Genomic DNA, 27,550 nt, shown 5'->3' on the forward strand with positions numbered 1-27,550 from the left:
TTGCCCAGCTTTCTTCCTCACTCTCTCTGCTGCTGATGCCTTCTGCCTGGCCTGCCTCACCACTGCTAACAGCTCAGCTCCTAAAATGTTTACTGGTTGATTGCCATTGCCCAAATGTAGCAACTGTGAGTCTCCATGTGCACCTACCTCTTCTTACTTTGGAAGTGTATCCAGCAGGGGGAAAGGTGGGGTCCTGGCATTGCAGAGATTTTAAGGAATCCTCGATTGTGAAAAATTGGTGGTGGGGTGAGAGAGTGATGGTGAGTTAGATGTGGGGGAGGCAGCAGTAGAGGGCAGTTTATATATACCTTGCAGCTTTCCACTTGGTTGTAGCAACCCTGGGAAGAAGCTCCACAGCACACATTCAGTCAATTAGAAAAAAAAATGAAGAAAAATGAAGATGTTTAAATTGAAAATAAAAAAAAAATCTTTTTACATTTTCCGCCAAACTCTAATGTTCTTTCTCCTCTCCTGACTCCTTTCCTTGTTTTCTTTCCTTTTCCTTGTATGAATCCTTTTTTTCAGCTCTCCCTCTTTCTTTAGCAAGTTTCTTTTCTTCCCAGCTCTCTCCTTGCTGCCTTTCTTCCATCTATCTGTAGTTCGCACCTCTCATTCTCTTGCATCTCATATATTTTTTCTCTCTCATGCTTCTGTCTCCCATCTTGTTCCACCATTAACCCATCTCAGCCTTCCCTCTCCTATTTTTCACTCTCACCCAGCTATCTTTATCCCCTCCCAGCCTTCTGTCTCCCGCCTATTTCTTAACTCTTCCCAACCTTCCATCTCTCTTTGTCTCTCTTGCTCCCTGTGACTTTATAACCCCCTTCTTCCTGTATAATTGTAAACCAATGTGATGGTCAAATGACTAAACACCGGTATATAAAAACTGTACAAATAAATAAATAAAATATAATATCCACTTGTCATTTTCTCCCCATTTCTTTTCCCTCTCCACTCCCATACTTCTTAAAAACATAAGATGGGCCTTGCAGGTCAGACCAAAGTTCCATTCAGCCCTGTATCCTGTCTCTGACAGTGGCCAATCCCTAAAAGTAGATTCCGTTTTTTGCTGTTTACTCCCTGTGACAAGTGGGTAATACCTTTCATGAACTTGTCCAAATCCTTTTTAGACCAGCTATGACAGTGGCCTTGACTACATTCCCTGGCAATGAATTTCACAGCTTGATTGTGTGTAGTGTGAAATTCAGCTTGTTTTAAATCTGCTACCTGTTAGCTTTAAAGAGTGTCTCTTAGTCCTAGTGTTATTTGACAGGGTAAATAACCGTTCTCTATGTACCTGTTCTACTCCACTCATGATTTTGAATACCTCAGACATATCCCACCCTCAGTTGTCTCTTTTCCAAGCTGAAGAGCCCTAACCCATTAAGCCTTTTTTCATAAGGGAGCTGTTCCAATCCCTTAACCACTTTTGTTGCCCTTCTCTATACCTTTTCTAACTCCGCTATATATTTTTCAGATGGGGTGACCAGAATTGCACACAATATTCATGGTGTGGCTACACCATTGGTCTATACAGAGGCATTATGATGTTCTCTTTTTTATTCTTCTTTCCTTTCTAAATAATTCCTAGCAATCTGTTTGCTTTTTTGGCCGAGGATTTCAATGTACTGTCAACAATCCTTTTCTTGGGTGGTTACTCATAACATGGGACCCATCATCGTGTACCTAAAATTTGCATTATTTTTCGCTATGTGCATCACTTTACATTTCTCCACATTAAATTTCATTCTCTATTTAGATGCCCAGCTCTCCAATCTTGTAAGGTCCTTTTATAGTTCCTCACAATCTGCCTGAGTTTTAACTACCCTGAATAATTTTGTGTTATCTGCAAATCTGACCACTTCACTCGTTGCTCCCCTTTCTAACTCATTAATGAATAACTTGAACAGGACTGATCCCAGGACAGATTTTTGTTGGCACTCCACTATTCGCCTTTCTCCACTGTGAAAACTAACCATTTAGTCCTACTCTCTGTTTCCTTTAACCAGGTTTTTAACCAGTTACCAATTCACATTAAGACAATGCCTCCTATCACATGTTGGTTTTTTTTTTTTTAGTTTACTGAAGAGTCTCTTATGAGTACATGTCCAGATTTAGATGTAACCCTCCCACCCCTTTACCCCTCCACATAAAAAAGTTGAGAGGGTCTGACATTCATGGTAGCTAAGGGCCAGTCTCTTGGAAAGGGTTCAGAAACACAAACAATTAAACAGATGGTGTCATGGACCACCCAAGGCAGCTAGGATGCACACGCTTTTCTTCACTGGGGCAGGGAAGCAAATTCCTAGAGCTTCCCCACTTTGAAATCATCTCCTTGCTATCTCTATGGGTATCACTGGTAGTTAAGCCACAATTAAATCCACACCAATATATGTCAAACACTTAGAAAATAGTAAAATGGTTTTGATATTATCAAAATTCACAGGTTTTCAGCCAAGTTATCAAGTACAAAATATTAATCCAACAGTGATCAACAAGTTACATAAATCTCACAATACCTTTCCACTCTCAAATTATACCCTACTAACATTCCTTCACCATATATTTTTGAAATATATTGCTTGTATTTCAGGTAGATAATATCTCAACTTGATTCTCTTCTTATCTGCCATCTCCAAATCAGGTACTCTCATTTGGCAGCCAGGTACCCACTCTTTTTAGTCCTGAACTCTGTGTCCCTTGCAGTGCTGAGAACATTCTTGGCATTCCCTACATGCAATAGATGCAACTATCTCTTCCTCCTTGAGTCCTCCACTGATTGTAGAGTCCTCTCTCTTCTCTTGCTTCTCTACACAGACTACAAACCAGGTCTTAGACTAAATCCATGTGAGAGGAAAGTCCTCAGTCACTTTAGGCCTTTCCCTTTGGGAGGTCCCAAGACCCATCAGCCTTGGTTGGCTACTCCCTTCATTCCTATTCCATGGTGAAGTTTTTTTCCAAAATTAAAATCCCATATTTATAGTCCTAAATTCCCTCCCTCAAGAGGATTCAACTTCCCACTTCTTAAAGGAATATAAGAACATACGATATGCCATACTGTGTCAGACCAAGGATCCATCAAGCCCAATATCCTGTTTCCATCAGTAGCCAATCCAAGTCACAAGTACCTGGCAACTACCCAGACATTACATGGATCCCATGCTACTAATGCTGGCAACATGCAGTAGCTATTCCCTATGGATTAATAGCAGTTTATGGACTTCTCCTCCAGGAATGTATCCAAACCTTTTCTGAAACCCAGCTACAGTAACTGCCTTAACCACATTCTCTGGCAATGAGTTCTAGAGCTTAATTGTTCATTGACTGAAAAAGACTTTTCTCCAATTTGGTTTAAATGTGTTACTTGCTAACTTCATGGAATCCCCTAGTCCTTGTATTATCCAAAAGAATAAATAGCTGATTCACATTTATCCATTCAAGTCGTTTCATGATTTTATAGACCTCTATCATATCCCCCCTCAGCCATCTCTTCTCCAAGCTGAACAGCCCTAATCTCTTTAGGAAACTCTGTACAAAGCCCGTTAGAACAAATAACTTCTGGAAGTTTCCCTTCATGGCTTTTAGGAAGCATTAACGCTATCTCGGGGCTTCTGAACACTCCTGCCACTATCTGGTGGCCATTCATCAAAATTGCAGGGCTATTATGATTTATCCAAAACACCCAAACTCAAACAAGCTTTTTACATTTCCAAGAAGAAAGTCAAAATCTCCCTTCCTGATCTTTGCAGTCCACATACTGTTCACAAGGACCTGTTTGGGGGGCATGTCATATAGATATAGGCTTCACAGGTAACTGCCCTAGGGTGCCAAGTTTTAAAGGCTCCAAATATTCAGGCCAAAGAGGAGTCTGCTTCTGCTTGCTTTAGGACTATGTACTGGCAAAACTTGTTCACACATTCAATGAATTCTAATAGGTTAGTTTGCCTCCTCCATCCCCTTGTGCTCCCTCTGTCTTTCTCTTTCTCCCTCCTGTAGCTCTCCCTGGCTCTATCTTCTTCGCTTCAGATTTCCTGCTTTCACCTTGGCTATCCTCTTTCCATCTCCCTTCCTTTTTAATGCTTTCTTTTTCAAAACTACATGTTGGGGTACATTTTAAAAAACAGCGCACGCGCGTACTTTGTTCGCACACCAGACGCAAACAAAAGTACGCCAGATTTATAAGATACGTGCTTAGCCGCGTGTATCTTATAAAATCCAGGGTCGGCGCGCACAAGGGGCTGCACATTTGTGCAACTTGCGCGCGCCGAGCCCAACGTGCCTTGGAGGGAACTTTCCTTCTGCCTCACCCCACCTTCCCCTCCCTTCCCCTATCTAACCCACCCCCCAGCCCTACCTAAATCCCCCTACTAACCTTATCCATGAAGTTACACCTGCCTCCGGGCAGTCGTAACTTACACGCGCCGGCTGTCTGCTGGTGCGGCAGGCCCTGACACAGGCCGCTGTGTCGGGGCACTCAGCCATGCCCCTGGACCGCCCCTACGCCCCCAAGCCGACGCCATGCCCCCGACCGCCCCTTTTTGCAAGCCCTGGGACTTACGTGTGTCCCGGGGCTTACTCACGCCGCCGAGCCTATGCAAAATAGGCTCAGCGCGTGCAGGGGGGGGGGGTTAAGGGTTATGCGCATAACTTATGCATGTAACCCTTTTAAAATCCAGCCCATATTGTTTTAGCAGAAAAAGTACCCAAAGAAAAAATGATCAAACCATTGTGAGTGTTTTTGTCCTGGGGGGGGGGGGGGTTTAAGGGTTATGCGCATAACTTATGCATGTAACCCTTTTAAAATCCAGCCCATATTGTTTTAGCAGAAAAAGTACCCAAAGAAAAAATGGGCAAACCATTGTGAGTGTTTTTGTCCTGGGCAATAATTAAAACAAAACTACCTGTGACCAGGTAGTTGGGAGGTTGATCTGAGAAGAGAGCATCATCTTGCTGGTGACTGAAGAAGATCAGTATGTATTGCTTTGGGAAATTTTAGAACTTAAAAAAGTTTTGGGGAGAGGTAAACTATTGGGCTATATTCTTTAGTATGTGTGTGTGTGTTTGTTTGTAATAAAAAGCTAGCCAAAAGCTAGGAAAAATCTTAGAGCTTGTGTATTTGTTACAAAAAGCTAGCCAAAGGTAGGAAAAAGCTTATTGTGTATTTGTTATAAAAAGCTAGCAGAAGAGGACTTGAAAGTTCATCTACATATTCTACCCATCAGCCCCAGGGAAAGCATGCTAGAGTTCACAGTGAGCAATCCAGGCTTTGAATTCCACAGCCTCAGTTTCCAGAGGCCCTACATCCCTTGCAACAGAAGAGGACTGTAAAGCTCATCTGCATATTATACCTAGCAGCCCCCAAGAGAGGGCTTCAGAGTAGATGTGAATCGGTTATTTACACTTTCAAATAATAGAAGGACTAGGGGGCATTCCATGAAGTTAGCAAATAGCACATTTAAGACTAATCGGAGAAAATTATTTTTCACTCAACGCACAATTAAGCTCTGGAATTTGTTGCCAGAGGATGTGGTTAGTGCAGTTAGTGTAGCTGGGTTCAAAAAATGTTTGGATAAGTTCTTGGAGGAGAAATCCATTAACTGCTATTAATCAAGTTTACTTAGGGAATAGCCACTGCTATTAATTGCATCAGTAGCATGGGATCTTCTTGGTGTTTGGGTACTTTCCAGGTTCTTGTGGCCTGGTTTGGCCTCTGTTGGAAACAGGATGCTGGGCTTGATGGCCCGTGCCATTTTTAAAGATGGCGCCGACCGTCCATTGCTCCTACCATGTAACAGGGGCCAGCCAATGGCATGGATACCCTGTCACATGCTAAGGGCAAAAGGCCATCGGCACCATTTTGATTAGTGGCAGCGACAGCCCGAGAGCGGGAGATCACTCCCGGGACTTCCACTGGATCACCAGGTACTTTACAAAAAGTTTTTGGGGGGTCGGGAGGGTGGGGGAAGCTAAAGGATGTGTTTTAAAGGGTCGGGTGGGTTTAGGGGTTGTTTTGTGTGGCATTTTTCCTGCCCTCCCCCAAAACGATAAGAGAACCCCACGAACAATTTTGTGGGGTTTTCCTATCGGTTTCAGGGAGCTCCCTATTTCTGACGAGTTTGAAAATACCATTCAATATTTTCAATCATCAGAAAAACGATTTACATCCCTACACAATATAGATGGTATGCCCATTTCTGTACAGCCTATAGTTGTACATTTTTTATGCCCAGATGGGACTGCATCTTGGGGGTCATGTCAAGGCTCATTCTGTCAGAACCATGGCAGCATCAATGGCCCACTTGTGAGCAGTTCCCATGGAGGAGATCTGCAAGGCTGCGATGTGGAGTTCTCTCTACACATTCACATCCCACTACTGTCTAGATAGGGATGGATGGTGAGACAGTAGGTTCAGCCAGTCTGTCCTCTGGAAACCTGTTTGAGGTGTAGAACCCAACTCCTCCCTACCTAGGTCCCATTGTTAAGGTTCAGGCTGTCTCCCCCTCTTTTACCAACAGCACCAGTGTTGTTGAGCCTGTTGGGATCTGGTTAGATGTCTGTTGATCCCCTTTTGTGTTGGGGAGCAGCCTGTAGCTGTGGATTCACCCATGTGTGAGGACTGCCATTCTGTTGTCCTTGGAGAAACAGAGTGACTTAACTGTAACAAGTGTCCTCCAAGGACAGCACAATGTTAGTCCTCCACCAAGCCCACCCACCACCCTGCGGAGTTGGGTTTCTCCTATTTTTTATTTTATTTTATCGCAATTCTATGTTATGAGACTGAAGAGGGACCCCACATAGATATGTGGTATAGAGTATGCTGGGCATGCTCAAAGTGCCTAGTCAAAGTTTTCCACATCGAGCTTCATCTGATGATGTCACGTTTGTGTGAGGACTAACATCCTGCTGTCCTCAGAAAACACTTGGCACAGGTAAGCAACTTTGCTTTATCTTCCTTCCACCAGGTCTATAAGATGCCAATGAAAAATCTAACTTTTCATACATTCTAATTCTCCCACCTTACTTTTATTAGGTTCAAATCATACAAATGTCAGTTGGAAAAATATCTTGCAATACTGCGGCTTGTGCTGTGAGTGTTCCATTTCATGTGCATATTGTATTCATATTTTATAGATCATTTATTTAAACTATTCTCTGGACAGGAATGGCAGTGGTCTTCCTTCTCTGATGCTCAGTGCCTGAAAGACACTTGGAGAAAAAGAAAGTGTCTGATATACAAAAAAAAGCCATTAACTTGTGGATACAATGGTCAGTAGATAGAAATAGTTATTTGGCTTTGTTTGTTTATAGGTTGCTTCTGAAGACCATGGCCAGGACCTAGTGGATAGTGCTGCTAAAGAATCATATTTTGTGGATTTCTTACGTGATGCTCCAGAGGCTACTGGAGATGAACCGGAGGATGTGGAACTGGAAGCTCCTAAAATTTATGAGGCCATTCCATCCTTTCAGCAATTATCTGAAAGGCTAGACTTGTTCATGCAACAATATAATGAAGCTGTCAGAGGATCTAGGATGGATCTTGTATTTTTTAAGGTACTTCAGTGTGTGTGTGCAAAGCAAAATTTAGGAATATGCTTGAATATTACGAAGGGATCAGGCAGAAATAACTTACCCAAGCGTTCTTGTGCCCATACTCCTCTGCCAAGGACATAATATTGTAGTGATGCATCTTTTCTAGTAAAGATAATTAATATCCAGTTTCTAATGATTTGGTATGTGTCAAAAAATGAAAACCCAAACCCCAGCCCAGGTCTTCTCCTAGGCTTTTTTTTTTTTTTTTTTTTTTTTAACTTTCTCTCATCTTTGAACTTGTTCTAACCACATGGGTGAATTCAACAGCAATTTAGAAACACAGCTAGTTTTTATTGTGTTGGTAGACAAGTCTTCAATTGATATCACTTGTCCAACACAGTAGAGTTAACTAGCTCCAGACCATGGGGCCTGGAGTTATTCAGATGTTATATTTGTTTTATTGATTTGTCCAAAGTCAGAAATTATGACAATGGCAAAGTAAAGTAGCACTCTTCAAATTACTATTTGTCATATTTATATGATGAAATTTACAGAATCCCATAGGTTTAGCTTATCCTGTATGAGCTAAGATTTACCTGTTCATAATATTAATTCTATCAAACTGTTATTAATAATCTGTTATTAATAATCAGGGCATGAGCGCACGTTTCATACTGTTACTAGCAGTAGCAGACGTTTTTCATTTTATTTTCACTGTGTATTACCCAGAATTATTTTAACTAATTGACTGGTATATATGACTAAAAAATCAGAGTCTTTTATTACTGGACTGTCCAAATGTTGAAAGATAGTACATACTCACCCACAGTTATTCTGACTCAGGACAAGTACAGTACTAGTGCATATAAGACTGAGTACCGCTCATTGACGTGTTGGAAGGTGAAAGTGTGTGTGAATTTAGAATTCTTTGAAGAGTAACTATGTTTGCTCAGATTGTTGTAAACTGTTTTTCCATTTTTGATCTCAGGATGCAATGATACATTTGGTAAAGATCTCGCGAATTATCCGGACTCCTCAAGGAAATGCGTTGTTGGTTGGTGTTGGTGGTTCTGGAAAACAAAGTCTGACCAGATTAGCTTCATATGTTGCTGGCTACCAGAGCTTTCAGATTACTTTAACAAGGTAGATGATGCGGTGTGTATTTGTACACATACAATCTTTTGCAATTTATTCAAAAAATCACTGTTAGAGATATATTGCAAATCTTTACACTTGTTTCATGTTGAAATACACAGAATAACAGAGCCTAATTTCTGGGGGGAGGGGGGGGAAGAGGCAAATAATATGTTTCAATATTTTTTCATATTTGCTTTCCCTTTCTGCACTGGTAGCAATAAATTATATTTGTGGTGATTTGTAAAAGCAGATTCTTTGGAAAGCAAGTTAAAATATATGATGTGAAGTATTTTAGATGAAGTTGTAATCTAATATCTCAAGACTTGTAATTATTTGGCACAAGTAGCAGTGAGGAATAAAATGGCAAAGATTTAAAATGGCATGGCAATGGAAACCAAAAGCTAGGTTCTCAAATGTCATATCTTATATTCAAATTATTATTATTTATTTATTTATTTAAAGTTTTTGTATACCGACATTCGTTAGGAGAAACATCACATCGGTTTCCATGGAACAAAAAATATAGCCAACGGGGCTTTACATTGAACTGATAAGAGAACTGGGTAGGGGAGCCGGGGGGGGGGGGGGGGGGGGGAACAAAGGTGGTGCAAAACAACAAAGATGAATGCTATATAATGGTTGTATAAATGCAATAAAAATAATTATATACAAGTGAATTATTTACAATAAAATGTTAGGGGGAGAGAGATAAAGAGGGGGAGGGAAATCGGTTCTTATGCTGGGGGGGGGCGAGTGTAGGGGCGGGAGGGGAGGAGGGGAGTGAGAGAATGTGGAGAGATGGAAAAAGGGGGGGGGGGGAGAATGTGGAGAGATGAAAAAAAGGGGGCGGGGATTCATGTGTATGCTCGTGTAAAGAGCCAGGTCTTGAGATTTTGTCTGAATTTTTTGGAGCAGGACTCAAGGCGTAGGTGGGTGGGCATCAAGTTCCAAAGAGAGGGTCCAGCAAGAGATAGCGCACGTTGTTTAGTGGTTGTTAGGTGGAAGAGTTTGGGAGAAGGAGTGTGAATGTTTGCTGTGTAGGGCGTTCTGGTAAGTCTGGTGGGGGAACGGATGTGTAAACTGTCTGAGAACCAGAGCATGTCAGGATTGTGGACGGCTTTATGAATAAGGGTGAGTGTTTTAAATTGAATTCTGGCTGTGATGGGGAGCCAGTGAAGTTGTTTGAGAATAGGTGTGATGTGTTCTTTTCTATTAATCATTTGTATAGCATGTACCAGATATATGTAGTGCTGTACAGAGGTGATAAAAATGCAAAGCTTAGGGAGAAAATCCCTAACTTTTTTTTATCACATATTGTGGTTTGGGCTTCTCCACCTATACCGTGTGCTGTGCTGTACAGAGGCACACAATGGGCAGTTCTTACTCCTGGAACTACAATCTAGTCAAGACAGCCAGACAAGACACAACAGAGGCTTTGAGTTAAAACAGCAGAATCATATGCTGACAGGGCACATGTTTTTGTATGATATCAAAATATATATATGCTAATGACTTAGAATGTGTGCATATTTATTTATTTACTAGCTGTACCCGGCCACGCGTTGCTGTGGCTCAGTATGGTTAAATGGAAAAGAAAGAAAAGAGCGCACGTTTCGAATATGGTTAATTTCACAATGCTTGTGGGTATACAATATTTTTTGTTGTTCCATTGTCTGTGCAGATATAGAGATTGTCTAGTTTGCTGACTCTAGAACACGCAACATATAATTGTCCATGTGAGAAGCAATCCGTGTCTAGATTGCTATTCTAGATTGCCATTCTAGAAATGGAAAAGAATGAAAAAAGAAAAAACATAAACTATACTCACTAAGTGAATGATATGGTAAACGACACAGCTCAATTCCAATGAAATGTCACACGAAATAATTAAATCAAAATGAAAATAAATCGAAATCTATGAAAATTCAATTTAACAATGCAATCGGAAACATTGAAATGGAATTGTAAAATATTTAGTCCAAGCCGTTAAGCCCGTTAAAACGGGTGAGAGTTTTGTCCCCTCTCCTCCTACGTCTTTGCTCTGCTCCGCTCCCTCCCCCCCCCCCCAGCACCACGAAGGGCCAGAGGCTGCGGCAGTGGTAGGAGCTGCAGCGGTGGCCAAGGGGGATCTTGCGAGGCGTAATGGTCCTGCCATCCCAACTCCCTCCCCCCTTCCCCGGTGGCAGAGGAACAGGCTCAGACCTCTTTCACTCTATCCTTACAGGCCCCAACTCCTTTGCTCTCCCATTCCCCTCTACACTGAACCCCTTCCACTGTAACCTATAAGTGGAGAGCTGGGGGGGGTAGAGAATCTCTCTCTCATACAGCCTCCTACATAGACTTCCTCTCTCTCTCTCTTGCACATACAATCTCCCTCTGTCCCTCACACACGCACGCCCAAAGCCTCTCACACACATACACAATCCCTCACATAGTTTCCCTCTCTCTCTGGCACTCACACTCGCCTTCAGCGCACATTACCACACTTCTCTCTCACACAGTTAAAACGGGCAATATTTTTGTCCCCTCCCCACCTAAGTCTTTCCTCTGCACTCGCAAGAGCTTGCAAAGTTCCCACGCCAGTTGTGTCTGGGAGAGAGAGGAAAACACTCCATCCCTCCCCCCTCGCAAAGGGCAGGCGGCAGGCACTGCAACAGATTTGGGACATGTTGCCTAGCTTACTTTGCTCTTTCTGGAAGACCTGTGCCTTTAAGAAATCCGATTGTGGGCTTGAGAGGGAGGAGGGAGCAGGGCTCTGGCTTTCACTTTCGTCACGGTGCTTTGCTGGGAGTGGGGGTGGAGCGATGCCCATATAAACTCTTCCCGTGGCGGCTGAGACCCACGGGCAGGCTGACAGCACTGCCTTCCCCCTCCCCCCCCCCCCCCACAGTTGCGGGATATTTACTTGGCTTCTCCTTATTTGTGGGACTCAGGGGGCGGGGAGGAGGGTCAGCTGTTCTCTGTTCAGCTCTTTGCGCTTTGGCTGCTGCAGGCTGCAGCTGCTTGTGATCTCTTCACAGCCACTTTCTACTGCATTTGTTCTGCTCCAGCTGTCCCAACTCCCTCCCCCCCCCCCCCCCCCCCCCCTTGCCCGGTGGTGGATGGACTGACTCAGTGACTCTTCTACCCTTTCCTCCTCCTGTGTGTAACTGTCCGGCAGTCCCTACTCCCTCCCCCCTTCCCCAGCGGGGGAGGAATGGCCTGAGCCATTTCTCGGAGCAGTGACTCATCTGCCCTTTCCTTCTCCCCTCTGTGACACCCAGCACATAGTGCAGAGCTCAATGGTCCGCACATGTGTGGTAGAGCTGCTCTCTACTGCGCATTTGCGGGCCGTGGGTCAGAGCCCATTTATATTGTAGTAGCGTGTGTTGCTTGTACATCCAACAGATGGCGCTGTTTTTCAAAAAAAGCATGTTTTTACCTGTCACAGGTGTGACATCTATAAATTATAGGTATATAAAAACGCGTGCATATTTGAATGCAACATTGTGTCAAATTTCAAAGCAATCGGTGAAGAACTTTAAGAGATTTAAGATTTTGAAAAAACAAACATTTACATTTTTATTTATATAGATTTGAACATTTTTATGTTTCACCCTATACAGATCTTTAAAAAAATAATCAGAGCGATATACAAAAGATTAACACATAATACAAAACATATACTATTAAAAATAAAAACAACACTTAAAATAACATCAAAGTAACAAATGTTAAATAACCACATTGAGAATATGCAGTGATGCTGAATGTGTATGCTACATAAATAGAAATGTGTGTAAATAGAATAATGGGATAAAAGCATGAATTCATTTGCCTGCCTGAGAGGACAAATCTTATGGTAAAATGGGAACAATTCTTAGTTGTATCACTTGTAGATGTGTGTAAAATATTGGTCTGTATAATAACTCATAATTTTAAACTATATTAGTAGCAAAAAGGAAAATGTTAGAGTTGGGCCAAGTTTGAAACTTGTCTGTAGTAACATGTTCTTAAAGCTTTGACTCCAGCTACTTGTCATAAACCTACAGACATTGATTCACTTTTCTTTATATTGCCACATCTGACTATCATCATAGAGTCTCAGTCAGGGAAAGAGGTCAGGAATATGGTGCATAAGACTAACTTATTTCTTTTATATTTTTGGAACAGAAATTTCCTCCTACTTCTATGGGCTTCCAACTCCATCACAAAACCATGAGCCTTCATTCACAGTCGCCCAAGGATTTTCCCCTCTGTTTTATATCCCCTCCCACTCTTCACTTACTCACTCAGCCCAGCCATTACAGTCAGTGACAGTCTTCTGTTGAGGGCCATGCTCTATGAATCCTTCTCGAATCCTGCAATCATAGGACTAAACCCATCCAGGAGACACCATTGCATGGTGACATTGACTCCTCCCTCTCACAGGGGCTGTGAATGCTGCCTGTAAAACATCCCCAGTCCTGACTAACCCAGAGAATAGAAGACTTGGCCCAGGAATTGAACTCAGGACTCTCCTCATGGCAGTGCACAGATGAATCCCCTGTTCTAATGAGTTTCTCACCCACATGCGACATAAGAGAGATTAAATTGACTCATCTTTCTCCTACAGAATACTGATGGATTAGTTTACACCACAAAGTTGTTAGTAGACACAAAATGGTTGCAAATTGGTTCACCCAGCAACTATGAAGCATGACTTTTTTTGTTGGTTTTGATAGCTATCATCCAGCCAAGGCAGGAGTTTGCCAACCTTGAAATATAAAGACCACCTGCTCCCCAACTTCCCCTCTATAACCACCTCTCCAAATTTCCCATGCCCCACAGAACTTTTCATATTAGAGCAAGGGCCGATCTCAGGTATGATCAGTGCAGCTACCTGCTTCCAAATGGTAGGCAGGGCCTGGGAGTGGCTCATTCCTCATACCACATACCTTTACAATGCACTGCTGCTGCTACTGCTGCCATGATTAGGCCTACAACTGGCAACTGCTTGGCCAATAAAAGGTCCACAAGTGAAAGGAGAATCTCTGTTGGTCTGGAGGCTAATGGTCAGCAGGAAACTGGCACTTACATTGGCTGGTTTAAACGTCCTGCCAGCCACCAATCTCCCTTAGTGAAAAATGGCCAGACCGGCCAAATATTATTCGGTTGGTAACCTTAAGCCAAGGAGACTGTCTCACTTGGCCAGACATTAGGATTGTCAGCTTAAATGAAAAGATACTCATTCCTTTAGTGAGTTAATTTAAAATGAGTAATAAAAAATGTTGAAACTTTGTTTAAAACAGCAAAACAAATGGAATAGTATTCTACATTCCCTGTACATACCAGGATCAGTCCAGACCGCTGGGTTGTCTCTCCCTTCCAGCAGATGGAGTCAGAGAAAAAACTGAAAAGGCATCCTCTCTTAACTTGGCGTGCCACCTGCGATCCTTCAGTATTTTCTCTGACTCAGCAGAGGAGGTCGACAGAACCTGCGGTCCTGATCCTTTAGATTTTTTCTTTCCAGAGTTATTAAACTCTGATTTTCTTCTCCCTAACACCTTTGGCGACATCAAGTTTATTGAAAAAAAAAACAAAACAGAACTTTTTTGTTTTACCAGTAGTACTCACTTCCACCCCAGCTATGGTAGAGTTAAGGCTGGGGCTGGACGCTCCAATAGCCTTGTCCCCAGAGGCGTGATCTTCTCTGGAGGGGAATAACCGGTGGGCCGGTCCCTCCCCTCGGCGCCCCGAGACGAGATTTTCCTCGGGTGCTGCATGCTGTGCTGAGCTCCCCTCGCGCAGTTCTCCCAGAGCTCCGGAAAGCCGTAGTTTGGCAGGGCTTATTTTTTTGCTGGTTCCTCTTACTTTCTTTTTCCTACCGAGCTGCCCAGACGCCTCCAGGATGCTGCAAGGGTTGTCGTGCACGGCATGTGGGGAGTCGGGGCCGCGTCTTTTGCGGGAAGGGGTGTGCGCCTGCTGCCTCCCCGGGGGGGAAGGCTCGTCAGGGGGGGGTGTTTCGGGGCACTTTTGCCGCGGCACTTGGGCCAGCGCTCCCAATCGCGCACAGCTCCGTCGCCAGCTGGCGTGGGAACGACGGCCATTTTGTCCGTTCCCTGCCTGCCTGCTGGGGGAGAGGATTCTCCTCTTTCTCCTCCCAGCTTAAGACCAGTCCGGCCGCGCTATGTGGGGCCCGCCCCCTCCTTGAACTCGCCCCTCCCCCGATGGAACCCTTAAAGGGCCAGGCAACTTTTTCGTCAAAGTTATATTATGATGCATATAAGCCTTTTTGGAGGTGGAAACGCATCAGCAGGATGTGGAACCTCCTCCCGCAAAGGTCGCGAGACATGCCATGGCCCTAAATGCCCCCTTTGGTCCCCTGATGTGACTCCGGACCCTGGTCCTTCAGGGTCTTTCCTGGATCCACTCCTCCAAAATATAGACGGGGATGTTGATGAGTCCACCCCAGTAGAGGGGGACGATCCCCGGGTTTTCTGCTTATTTCGGCAGGAGTAGTTGGATCTTTTGATCCCCCATGTTCTGGCTGAGCTGGACGTTGATGCGCCAGTCCCCAGCTTGGAGCTGGTTAAGGGGAATCTGGTACTTTCGGGGCTACGGGCCCCTCCCAAGACTTTTCCCTTTCACCTGATGCTCATGCAGCTGGTAACTCGTGAGTGGGGATCTCCTGAGGCGACCCTGCTAGTGGTAAGGGCAAAGGAAAAGCTCTATCCCAGGCCTGAGGAGGCCTTGGACATCCTCAGGATCCCCAAGGTGGACACGTCTGTTTCCGCGGTCACTAAGCGGACGACCATTCCCGTAACAGAAGCGACTGCACTTAAGGATTTGCAGGATCGGCGGCTTGAGGTTCTCCTCAAGCGAATCTTCGAGGTGTCAGCACTGTGTGTTCGAGCGGTGGTCTGCAGTAGCCTCATGCAGCGGGCGACCCTTGGGTGGGTCCAGCAAATGCTCACCTCCCAGGAGTTACCACCGGAAGAGGCTGATCAGGTGAATAGGATGGAGTCCGCAGTGGCTTACACGGCGGATGCATTATATGATCTGCTAAGGGCTTCTTCGTGCAACATGGCCACTGCGGTCTCGGCTAGGAGGCTTCTTTGGCTTCGAAACTGGTCGGCTGATGTTTCTTCCAAAACTCAGTTGGGCAATCTTTGGCCAGGAGCTGGACACCCTTAACAAGTCTCTCAGGGAGAACAAGGTGTATAAGTTGCCGGAAGATAAGCCCAAGTCTTCCAGAGCCTTTGGTGCGGCGCGTTACCATTTTCAGGGACAGCGCAGATTTCGGCAGGCTAGGGCCCCCACCTTTCCCGCCCGACAACAGAATCAGAGATCTCAGACTTGGCCTACTTCCTTTCGTGGCCGCAGGCCATTTTGTGATGGGGGCTCCCAAGGAGCCGCGGGAGTCAAGCCATCCCAATGAAGGTGTTCATATCCTCTCCCTGGTCCCAGTGGTGGGTGGCCGCCTCTCCCTGTTTCTTGAGGAGTGGGTCAAGATCACGTTGGACCAGCGGCCCTGACTGAAGTACCGGCGATGGCGTGAACCTTAGGGACATCCCCCTGAGATGACATCACCTGCGACGGATATATAAAGTCTTAGAATTTGCTAACAGATTGAGTTAGCAAGGAACGGACTCGCTACGGTTTCCAAGCTACTCTGCCTCCTCGGACTTACCAGGGGTACCCGCTCCTCGGGGGCCTCGCTCTCTCCTTTGTTTTTCAGGAGAGTCTGGAACCGATACTCGCTCCTCGAGGGCCCTCGTTCCCAGACTTGCTCCGTATTCTCTTCTGCCTGGAAGTTATCATTGCCAACTACATCAGTGAGTTACCATCGTTCTCTCAGAGCTTTCCCTGAAACCAGGTACTCACTCCTCGAGGGCCTATACATTCCAGCGCCTGGGCTTCTATGAGACATTGTGTGAGTGTTACCATCAGGCTCAGTACATGAACTCTGCATACCCTGCCTACTCACTATATTTCAGTTTCTCTACAGCTCAGCCTCCCGGGATCACTGTTCCAGTATCTGAGGGACTACAGCACAGCCGGGCATTCCAGCTCACTATTGCCAGTTTACTGTCTAATAAAAGAATAGTGTGTGTCTGTCTCCTAACCTGAGCCTGACTGGTGGTCCCTCTCGGGATCTTCCCCCCCCCCGGGGGCATGGTCATCTGCCACTGGTCCAAGAATCCACTTACAAGTCTCCTAAATAACAGCAGATTGCTAAATTCCTAGCAGTCTGCTAACTCCGAACAGAACAGAAGCCGATCTGATGGCGACTCAAGCAAAAGCAAAGGCGGCTCGGTTCTTCAGTCATCATAGAGATCACAGGTCGGAAGGGGTGGATGCCCTCATCCTTCCGTGGCCTCATGACGTTCTACTATTCGTGTTTCCTCCTTGGACTCTAGTGGGCAAGGTCTTGCGTTGGATAGAAACCCACGTGGGGGTCTGTCATCCTTGTAGCTCCAGAGTGGCCCCGAAGGCCGTGGTTTGCGGATCTGATCACCTTGGTGATCGAAGGTCCGGTACATCTCAACCATCTTCCGAATCTTCTTCGACAAGGTCCAGTATTTTTCAATCACGTGGATCACTTTTGTCTAGTGGCCTGGCTTATGAGAGGAGACAATTGATAAAGAGAGGGTATTCTGATTCTGTTATTTCTACCCTTCTGCAAGCACGGAAAATGTCCACGTCATTGGCCTATATTCGTGTTGTGGAGAGTTTTTGACTTTGGTGTTGCAGGTTCGAATGTGCCCCCATGTCGGGCTTCTGTGGCGCAAATTCTAGCCTTTTTGCAGGATGGCCTGAAGAAAGGTCTGGCTTGCATTTCTCTCCGGGTGTAGGTCGCAGCCCTGGCTTGTCTGTGGGGCAAGATTGACGCGGTTTTCGCTGGCAGCTGATCCGGACGTGTCCCGTTTTTTGAAGGGGGCCAAGCATTTGCATCCTCTGGTCAGAAAGATTTGTCCTTCGTGGAGTTTGAATTTAGTTCTCCGTGGCTTATGTGGACTTCCATTTGAGCCCCTTCAGCGGGCCACATTGAAGGACTTGACTCTCAAGACGGTTTTCTTGGTGGCAATTACCTCTGCACGGCGGATATCGGAGATTCAAGCTTTGTCGTGTCGGGACCCGTATCTCCATATTTCTGATTTGGGAGTTTCTCTACGAACCGTGCCATCTTTCCTGCCTAAAGTGGTATCGGGTTTTCATTTGAATCAGACAGTAGAGTTGCCGGCTTTCCCGAATTTGGATCCTGCTTCTTCGGCGGATAGGGATCTGCATAAGTTGGACATGCAGCGGGTTCTCCTTCGCTATCTAGAGGTGACCAATGCTTTTCGGTTGTCGGATCATTTGTTTGTCTTATGGAGTGGCCCTAAGAAGGGTCACAAGGTATCCAAAGCTACAGTTGCTAGGTGGTTGAAGGAAGCCATTACTTCCACTTATATTTGTGCTGGCCGCACAATCCCTGAAGGCTTGAAAGTGCATTCCACCAGGTCTCAGGCGGCTTCTTGGGCAGAGAGCCAGTTGGTCTCGCTGCAGGAGATTTGTAGAACAGCAACCTGGAAATTGTTGCATAGTTTTGCGAAGCATTACCGTGTGGACATCCGTGATCCGGATGTCGACTGCTTTGGCAGCAGTGTTCTTCGCGCGGGACTCTCCAGGTCCCACACCAATTAGGGCAGCTTGGGTACATCCCAGCGGTCTGGACTGATCCTGGTACGTACAGGGAAAGGAAAATTGGTCCTTACCTGCTAATTTTCGTTTCTGTAGTACCAAGGATCAGTCCCAGAAAACAGAGAGGTAGGCGATCTATAATGGCCGTTAGGTAAACAAAAAAGAATAGATGCCTTGATCTTTTCCAAATATTTATTAAATTAGAGACGTGTTCAAAAGAATGCCCGACTCGGGCCGAGTTTCGCAGCTCAACAGCCGCTGCCTCAGGGGCTTAGACAATCAAGAATCCCAGCTGAATTATAGTGGTATTATATCATCAAGGTGACTGTAAACCACCCCTGCAAGATAACTATAAGAGATGTGCAGACAATTAATGTGACCTTACACACTGCCGTCATGTATTCAGTCTACGCGTGGAGACTGAATACATGACGGCATCTATTCTTTTTTGTGTACCAAGGATCAGTCCAGACACCCGCCCTTGTATCTTGGAGAGTCCGTTCTGTATTTTTTTTTTTCCTTGGCAGAATTCTTTACAGGGATAGTAAGGAGTCTTCCTTATACATATGTTATGCAGTTATATGGATTTGTTTTTTGACCGAACGTATTGTTGTAGCCATTGGTTGTTATGTTTGGGGGGTTTTTATCCTCTAATTGGTTATTCTACTATGGTATCGTTTATACTGAAGGATCACAGGTGGCACATCAAGTTAAGAGGGGGGTGCCTTTTCAGTTTTTTCTCTGACTCCATCTGCTGGAAGGGAGACACAACCCAGCGGTCCTGTACTACAGGAACGAATATTAGCAGGTGACCAATTTTCCTTTAGACCTCTGTGTAGAGACTCCTAGTAATTGGATCTAGAGTTTAACTGAGCAGTGTATGGAAGATATGTAGTGTCCATGTTTAGAGGGTGCATTATACATATATCATAGTTAGGCAGGACACTCCTTTGATTCCAAACACAGTACATTATTCTCCTTGCATTATTAATTACAGAAAAATATCAAATAGTTGGTTACATCTTGCCTGTTCCCTAGCCTATTGAGCTTCCTCAAACACAGAATGAATTATTGGCTGTCCTGACAACAAAGGTCTTACTGAAGACCTGACCAAGATCCTGGGTAGGATTTTCTCTGCAATACAGGATCTGGCGGTAGAGTCTTCTTAACTCTACCCTGGAAGCAGAGGGAGGAAAAAAAGCATCATTCTGGTGAGCTTGTTTGAAAGAAAATGAGCAAGAAATTCAGAATGAGGCAGGTAGGTAGCAAGCTAAATAGCTGCCTTGAAGAGCTGTCATAGGCTCTGAGGGAGATAAAAACCCAATGAGAGCTTTTTATCTTGGAAAGACATTCCTACCTTTCTAGAATTAGGAATGTGAGTAAAAAGGGATCCTCTGAAAATTGGAGAGACTGAGCCCTACAAACCTAATTGGAATATGAGTATAACTGAAACCTCTGAAATGGTGAAAGGCATTCTTCTGAAAGGAAATAAGTGATCAGCAACTCCTGAAGTAGCCACAGGAATCAATCTCTTGAAGTGAAGAGAGGAGGCCAGACAGGGTATCCGGCTCTAAAATCCCTCTGTACTGTGGACACCTGTGTTCTACTTTGGGAAAAAGGAACAGAGGAGGGTGTCTATATGAAGAGTTTGTATTTAGTTATAAGTGCTAATCTGGAAAGTAAATCTGTAAAATAATTGTTCCTGTTGAGTGGAGTATACTCCTGTTTGTACAATTTTATATACATAATGCAGACTTGGACCACCAAAACTCTGTAATCTATATGCTTGGCATCATATAACAGAAGCTGAACCTTTACCTACAGAAAGCCATGCACTTTTCTGCCTATAGCTGCTGAAGTTCACTATGACATGTTCTCCTGGCATCCTTAGGCAACCCTATAGTTGCCTAAGGAATATTTTTCCACCCCCCTTACTGCTTGTGATTGGTCAAGGGGGTTAAGCTGATGTCATAAGACTCATCTTATTTCTCCATCTCTCCTTGTTTGCTGCTTTCAGGTTTCACTTCTGATCTGCAGCTCTAGAAGAGAGTAACCATTATTGTTTTGCATAAATGTCTTTTGTTTCTCAAATAAGTACTAAACTGTTTTTTTTGGAACTTAAGTGACATGTACATTGTTTCTGCTGAACTACTTACTTTTAACACTGAGACGGTAATTTTAAAAGGAGTGTGCGTGCACCCATACATGCGCATATGGGCAGCCGAGCAAACATATGCTAGAATTTTAAATCGTGTGCATCTGTGCACATATGTTTTAAAATTCACGAACCACGCAATAAGAATGCTCCAAAATGTTTTTTTAATCATTTTTATTCGCAAGATACAGGAACATATCCAACACCACAAGTAATTTCGAATAACAGATATAAACAAAAAGGAAGGGATGAATGGGTAGGGGGACATGGTAGTCTATTCCAGTATATTGATAATTTTCCAAGGTTACTCGAGCAAAGCTAGCACACCTTTTTTCCATAGAAATTTCTCAGTTTTTACGTGTGTATGTAAGCAGATTTTAAATATGCTCATGCGAGGCATGTTCCCAGTTTTCTGATTAATCTACCAGTTTGTCCAGTTAATATCGAAGTCTTTCAGACCCCTCTGGTTTTTCATCCTGCATGCCACCCAGCTGAACCAGATTCTTCACCCTCTCCTATGAGCCCTACAGACTTGCTCCTCATCAGGAGCAGCAATAAAGTTATGCAGATATCTAGCTTATGGTTTTTGGTTTTAAAATACAGTTACATGCATAAGTTTTGGCTCTCCCAGAACGCCCATGTCCCGCCCCTTTATTTCTTACACACACACGGATACATACATGCATAATTTGTGGTTTTTTGAAGATCTGCGTTGCTCACGTTTGACCCACATACACATACATGTATGTGGACATTTTTGTACAAGCAGTGCTTTTGAAATCAACCTCAAAGGAGTTCTTTTGATTTCTTTTAATTAAGCTGTAGCTGTATCTCTGTGAGTCATAGATTACATCATACACTGGATTAAAACAATCAGATATGTGTTTGTGTGATGTCATTTGTTCCACTAAGCAGGGTTACTTCCAAGAATATACAACTTTCATGTAAAAAGCTGAAAAATGTAAATAAAATAAGAAATTCCACCCAGAACTTATGGGGCCTATTTTCCAGAATGTGCGCAAGTGTGGGCTGCACATATGCATGGATCTGAATAAAATGCCTCTGTCAGTGTCCTGATATCCTCCCTGAAGTCTTGAAAAGTTGGTGTGCATTGGACACCAAACAAAAAGATATTAATTGCAGAAACATAGCAGTCTAATAACCACTCTTTTCCTTCAAAAATTAGGATAAAAAAAAATTTATCAGTAAAATAATTTGTTAATACAGAATGAGTGTAATTGCTTTCTAAGTTTTTCATACTATTAAAACATTATACAACAAACCAAATAGCATAAGTATCACTGCACTGGTAATGGTCATTTTGTGAGAATGAGACGTTTGTGTTTCATGTTGGATGATGTATGACTTCCATCAGTATCTGTTTCAATAGTTAGTTATATGAATCACATTTTTACCTGTGTTCTAATGGCCCATAAGATTTTCAGTCACTGCATATGACATGGGCATGGAGAGCACAACTAGATTGGAATGATCCATTTTCATTAAGCAGCATCCATGAGGGTCAAACAGCAATTCTTACTAGAAAACTGAACAGATTCAACTTGGACATCATACAGTAGGGACATACTATACATGAAATCCATGTGCTTCATGTTTACAAGATGACTTTTTGCAAATGTAATTGATATATATATATATATATATATACATGTGATAGATTAGAATTGGATTATTTATGCTAGTTAGATTAGAACTGTATTATTTACACTTCAGACACATTATAAAGATCTGGCTTTTTAAACATGCATTTGAAATTTGTCCAAGCTTAGAATTCTTTGTTTCTCACATCCTATACAAATTAAGGGCCAGATTTTAAATCTTAAGCGTGCGGGGTACATTTGTGCGCGCTACCCGGCGCGCACAAATGTATATCCGATTTTATAACATGCGTGCGCTGCCGTGTGCATGTTATAAAATCCAGGGTCGGCGGCGCGCAAGGCACCTTGCGCACCAAGCCCGAGGGGAGCCCTGATGGCTTTTCCCGTTCCCTCCAAGGCTGCTCCAAAATCGGAGCAGCCTTGGAGGGAACTTTTCTTTCGGTCCCCCCCACCTTCCCCTCCCTTCCCCTATCTAACCAACTCCCCCAGCCCTACCTAAATCCCCCCTTTTTACGTCTGCCTCTTGCTGGCGCATCTTGCGCGCGCCGGCCGGCTGCTGTGCCGGAGGACTCAGGAACACCCCTTTTTCAAAGCCCCGGGACATACGCACGTCCCGGGGCTTGTGCGCGCCGCCGAGCCTATGCAAAATCGGCTCGGCGCATGCAGGGGTAGGTTTTCAGGGGTTACGTGCGTATATTACACACGTAACCCTTTGAAAATCTACCCCTAAGGTTTTATAATATTTCTAATTTCTGAATGGGGGTTTTTAGTATTTATTTTATTTGATGTGTTATGCTTGGCTGCTCAAGGGACTGCACTGCAAGCCACCACACTCACCCCAGCTACTCCCCGACGCTGCTGGAGGCCTCCTGTCATGGCAGGACGCTGCCATCCCAGCCAGGCAGCTGCCTTCCCGCAGCATTGCCTAACCTCAACAATGAGTTTCCTGCCAGTGCCTAGAGCAGTGCATGTTACTCCTGTGTTCCCGATTGCTCCTGTGCTCCTGGTTCTTTGTTCCTGCATTTCTGTCTTGTTCAGCCTTGCTCTGCCCAGATGTCTCATCCAGTGTTTCTTGTGTGTCTTCATCTATCCGTAGCCTGACTTCCTGTTACTGAGCTCTTACTTTGGACCTAACCACAATTGCCTGCCGCCTGGACCCGACCTCTTGCCTTACACCTAACTACCTACGAGCCTGAGTCAACTATACCACAGCATAAAGAGCTTACACCCGTGCCAGTCATCACATGATGATTTTAATTATAATTTTAGGACTTGTGTGACTGATTTATATTCTGCCTTTCAGGCACTTGAAAGCAGATTATATGCAGGAACTGAGGTATTTCTCTGTTCCCAGAAGGTTCACAATCTACAGGCCTGATTTACTAAGCATTTTTCCCATAGAAATAGAATGGGAGAAAAGGCTTAATAAATAAGGTTCAATATCTGTACCTGAGGCAATGGAGTCTAAAGGGACTTACCTGACTTCACAAGGATCAGTAGTAGGATTTGAACCCTGGCTTTACTAGTTTAAATCCACTGCTCTAGCTACTAGGCTACTCCTAGTTCTTAGGTCTGTTTATGTTTATGATATTATTCAGGTCTGTTCTATGTGTATTTATTGTTTTAGATATTAGAGTTGCCTTTTGTCCTTTATATAAGTTGTCATAAAATTATTATAGATCCAGCTAGAGCTTTTTGGAAAGTTGGAATACAAATGTAGAAATTAAATTAAAATTATAATTAAAACTTCTTGGATAACACAAAGCGATACATGGAATAAATAAATAATTAAACTTGCATCTTTGTCCCCTATAAATATAACTATGAAGGAGAGAGAAAAAATTAAAATTGAAGTTGTGAAATTCTCAGCTCATTCTGGAATATGGGGACTGACGAATTGATACATTTTATTTGAATTCCTTTACCGGATGTGAATTGGTACAGTCTGTGTCTATATTTCCCTTTGTGTGTGAGGCAGCAAAATAAATTATATGCACAGGCTGCCATAATACTCCTGCATAGTCCTCCTGCATATTCTTATAGCACTTTTGTAATCTGTTTCTACATTTAAATATGAATTTTATTTCTTCGTGGCTCCTTCTTTCCTTTCCATACCCTAAGTTTGAAATATCAGTGTTTTTGTATAATGTGTAACTGATTTACCGGGCTTGACTTCTAATATGCCCAAGTCTCTAAAATCTTTCTTGGTAAACTACCTTGTGGTTTCAAGCATTATTACCCTATTGTCAGTCACTTTTCAAATGCCCTGGCCACTTGTTTGTGAAGGTTTGATTCTGTGAAAAACTTGTTGGGCTTAAAAGCAGTATAATTTTACCCTCCACTACTGTCATAGATTGCCAAATTATTTTCCTATTTTTAAAATCACATCAGAGATAGTTCCACTATCAAAGGAGTCTACCTATAATAATCAGTTTAGCTCTACCTGATGATCTATTTTTAATGCAAAATTAACTGTGGATCACTAGAAGAAATGATGATAGCCAGGCACTTCAGTTCCTGTTTATTTGGAATGTTTTATTAGTGTTAATACTAACTGCCACATTTTCCTCATGGCAGAAAATTGTCAGCCTCTGGGAAAGGACCACTTGCCCCCAGAAGTGACAGCCCTTCACTGCTGGCCCCCTCAGGGGCAAGAGTTTCCTTTTCCAATATTTAATTGCAATATATATTTGCAAGATACAGTATATCATGCACATCAGTGTATAGGCATTGAAAATATGCTTGCACGTGCTGGTGGTCATTTACATTTAATATATGTAACCACTGTGCTGACAGTTTCTTGCCTTATCTTAAATGAATGAATGTGGTCAAGATGTTGGGTTGAATACAGAATACAATTCCATGTGCAGACTGCATGATCCTAAATCATGACAGAAGGCTCATTAATGCAGAACTAGACTAGCATTTCCATGGCCTAATAGGTTGACTTAGGGGAGTCTACTCTATACGATGAGGAAGGCAGAGAGGGTCAGGCAAGTACATGCATAAGGCTGACATGAGACTGACAGGAACTTCCAATTACTGCATTTGCCAGCAGGTGCTGCCTCAGAAGCAGTGCAGGAGCAGTTGAACCCTGTTAAATCTTTGCCATTGGGAGTGTGGATTTCCTGACACTGGCAGCAATTACAGTAATAGCATGAGTAGAAATTTGCTTCTTTTTATCAATAATTTCTCATTAAATTGGATTAGTTCCTGTATGTACAAGAAATAGATTTAATCATTTCCTAAATTTGAAGTAAATCTATTTCATTCTATTATGTTATAAAAAAAATCATCTTTTATTTCATACAACCCAATAAAACATACTCTGCTGAAAAGGTGCTATAGTACTACCAGTTTAGTTTAATGTACAGAGGTATACAGATTGAAATTACTTACTGTAAGCACATTCCAGATCAACTAAGGGGACTATGCAAAAAAAAAGTCATGCTAAAACGTTAACCATGCAACTTGTTAAACTTTTTACATGCACATCGGAAGAGTAATTTTAAAATAGTCTGCATAGTGGTGAAGTCTGTGTGTACATGAACACTCAGATTGTACCAAGTATGCATGCAAGTTTGTTTTTCTTTTTTTTTTTTAATATTCGGGTAATTGCCTGGATACACATGCACATTCACTTGCATAAAGATCCTCTTCGGAGGGTGTAATTTACACATGTAGACTTTTGCATATAGAGCCTAACTTTCAAACCTGTCTGCACAGCCACATATATATGTATATGGGGTTCTGTGCAGATTTGTTTAAGTATTTAAAACCTGTGGTGCCAACCAGGCAGGTTATAAAATATGTGTATCTCTGCCCCCACCCCTTTCTAAAGTACACGCATACTTTTTGTGCATGGAAAAATACACATGTACTTATGAGTAGCAAGTACATGTGGATTGTTTCCCTGCAAACACACTTTCAGTTCTGCATTGGCAGGCTCGTTCCAAAATAGTGTTTCTTGTTTGCAAGTCCAATTTCAGCATCCAGTTCACAGCCAAGCTAGCGGACATCACTGTGTGCATTGAGGACCGCTGCAATGCCCGCCATGGATGAACCAGGCATGGCAGGGCTTCCACTTGGAATTCAATCAAAAAGCCTCATATCTTACAGAGGTAAATGCTGAGAGGTAAGTAGATGGGCAGTGCACTCAGTAGAAATGGACAATGTGGATGCTGGTGCTGAACTTCTTGGCCTACTTGTAAGCTCTTTATGCTCTACCTCACAGAAAAAAAAGTCACCTGTGAAAAGGAGCTTCCTGTCACATAAGCAAACTCCGGCAGTCTGCAATGCCATATCTAGAGGTGTAGAAGCCATACACCTGTTCAAACAGCAGGGGAAAGGAGGGTCAAAGGACATCTTGAATCCCTTATAACACTTGGGAAAACCCTGGGGTGGTAGCTGAAGGCAATTGGCTAGCAATAATACAGCTGTTAGCATAAAAGAAAAATCACTAGTGACAAGCAAGAGGGAAGCACATAGCATGCACAGATGTCTAAAAGGTCAGAGAAGAGCAATATAAGGGGGGAGGTGGCACCTATGGGAATGTGCTACTGTAGATGCCCCTGAATCAATATCTGACATCTAACAACATATCATCAAACTTTCCAATCCTTAAAGAAAGAAGACCTGGGAGTTTTGCTGCCTAGAAGAGGAGTAGTTAGCACAGCTATGTTTGAGGCAGGACTGGGCCAAAGGTAAGTTCACATACTTCCCATCTAGGAGATTTCACCATTGTCTAGCTATGTGCAGCTTCCTTCACATACTCAACAATTGCCCAACCAGTCAATCCTATTCTGGCCAAAACTTCAGCTTGAACTTTCCCTCTAGCCTCACACACCATGTACCCCTAGTTTAGTGATACCTAAATGTCTTAGCCTATAAATGCATATTATTTACTGAGACTGACAAGGGCATTGGGCAATTGAAGGGAAATATGTAGCAGAATGGTTTTGGGAAGGTTCCCTTTGGCCAAGTGGAATGGCAGAGAGAAAGCATGAATGCAACAGTCAGTATTCACACTTTAAGGGGAGTTTTAAAAGCCTGGTGCGTGCCAGAATTGGGAGATGCATGCACATGTGTGCGCCCACCAAATTTTAAAAGCCACCTAGAAGTGTGTTTATTTCCTGCTGCATGCACATCTCGCTTGATTTAAAAATGGGCGTGGTCTGACTGGGGCATGGACATTTCAGGGCATAGCCTGAAATGTAATTTCATTGCTTTTATATATTTATTGAAATGTTAACCACTATGAAGGTTATGCTGAGACAATGGTATATAAATGACAAATAAACCTTAAACCTAGCTAAGAGATGTGCACGTAAATACTTATGCTCCCAGGTCCGCTGTCACATAACTTTACTTCTGTAATGGAGGAGGTCTAACTTAAAAAATAAAAGAAATTAACCATTTCTGCCATGTTTAAAGGGTTTGGGGTAACTGGGGGGAGTGCAGGCCC

General features: G+C 43.4%; 1 protein-coding gene across 1 annotated transcript in view; it reads left to right on the forward strand.

The window, feature by feature from the left end:
• Positions 1-27,550, forward strand: part of LOC115083294 (dynein heavy chain 5, axonemal-like) — a 1,259,434-nt gene that overhangs the window by 666,003 nt on the left and 565,881 nt on the right. The window contains exons 47-48 of the mRNA XM_029587102.1: positions 7,309-7,551; positions 8,519-8,673. Coding sequence (XP_029442962.1) covers positions 7,309-7,551; positions 8,519-8,673 — 398 coding nt within the window. The remainder of the gene's footprint in view (positions 1-7,308; positions 7,552-8,518; positions 8,674-27,550) is intronic.

This window comes from Rhinatrema bivittatum, chromosome 2, assembly GCF_901001135.1.
Source record: "Rhinatrema bivittatum chromosome 2, aRhiBiv1.1, whole genome shotgun sequence".
NCBI classification, from domain to species: domain Eukaryota; kingdom Metazoa; phylum Chordata; class Amphibia; order Gymnophiona; family Rhinatrematidae; genus Rhinatrema; species Rhinatrema bivittatum.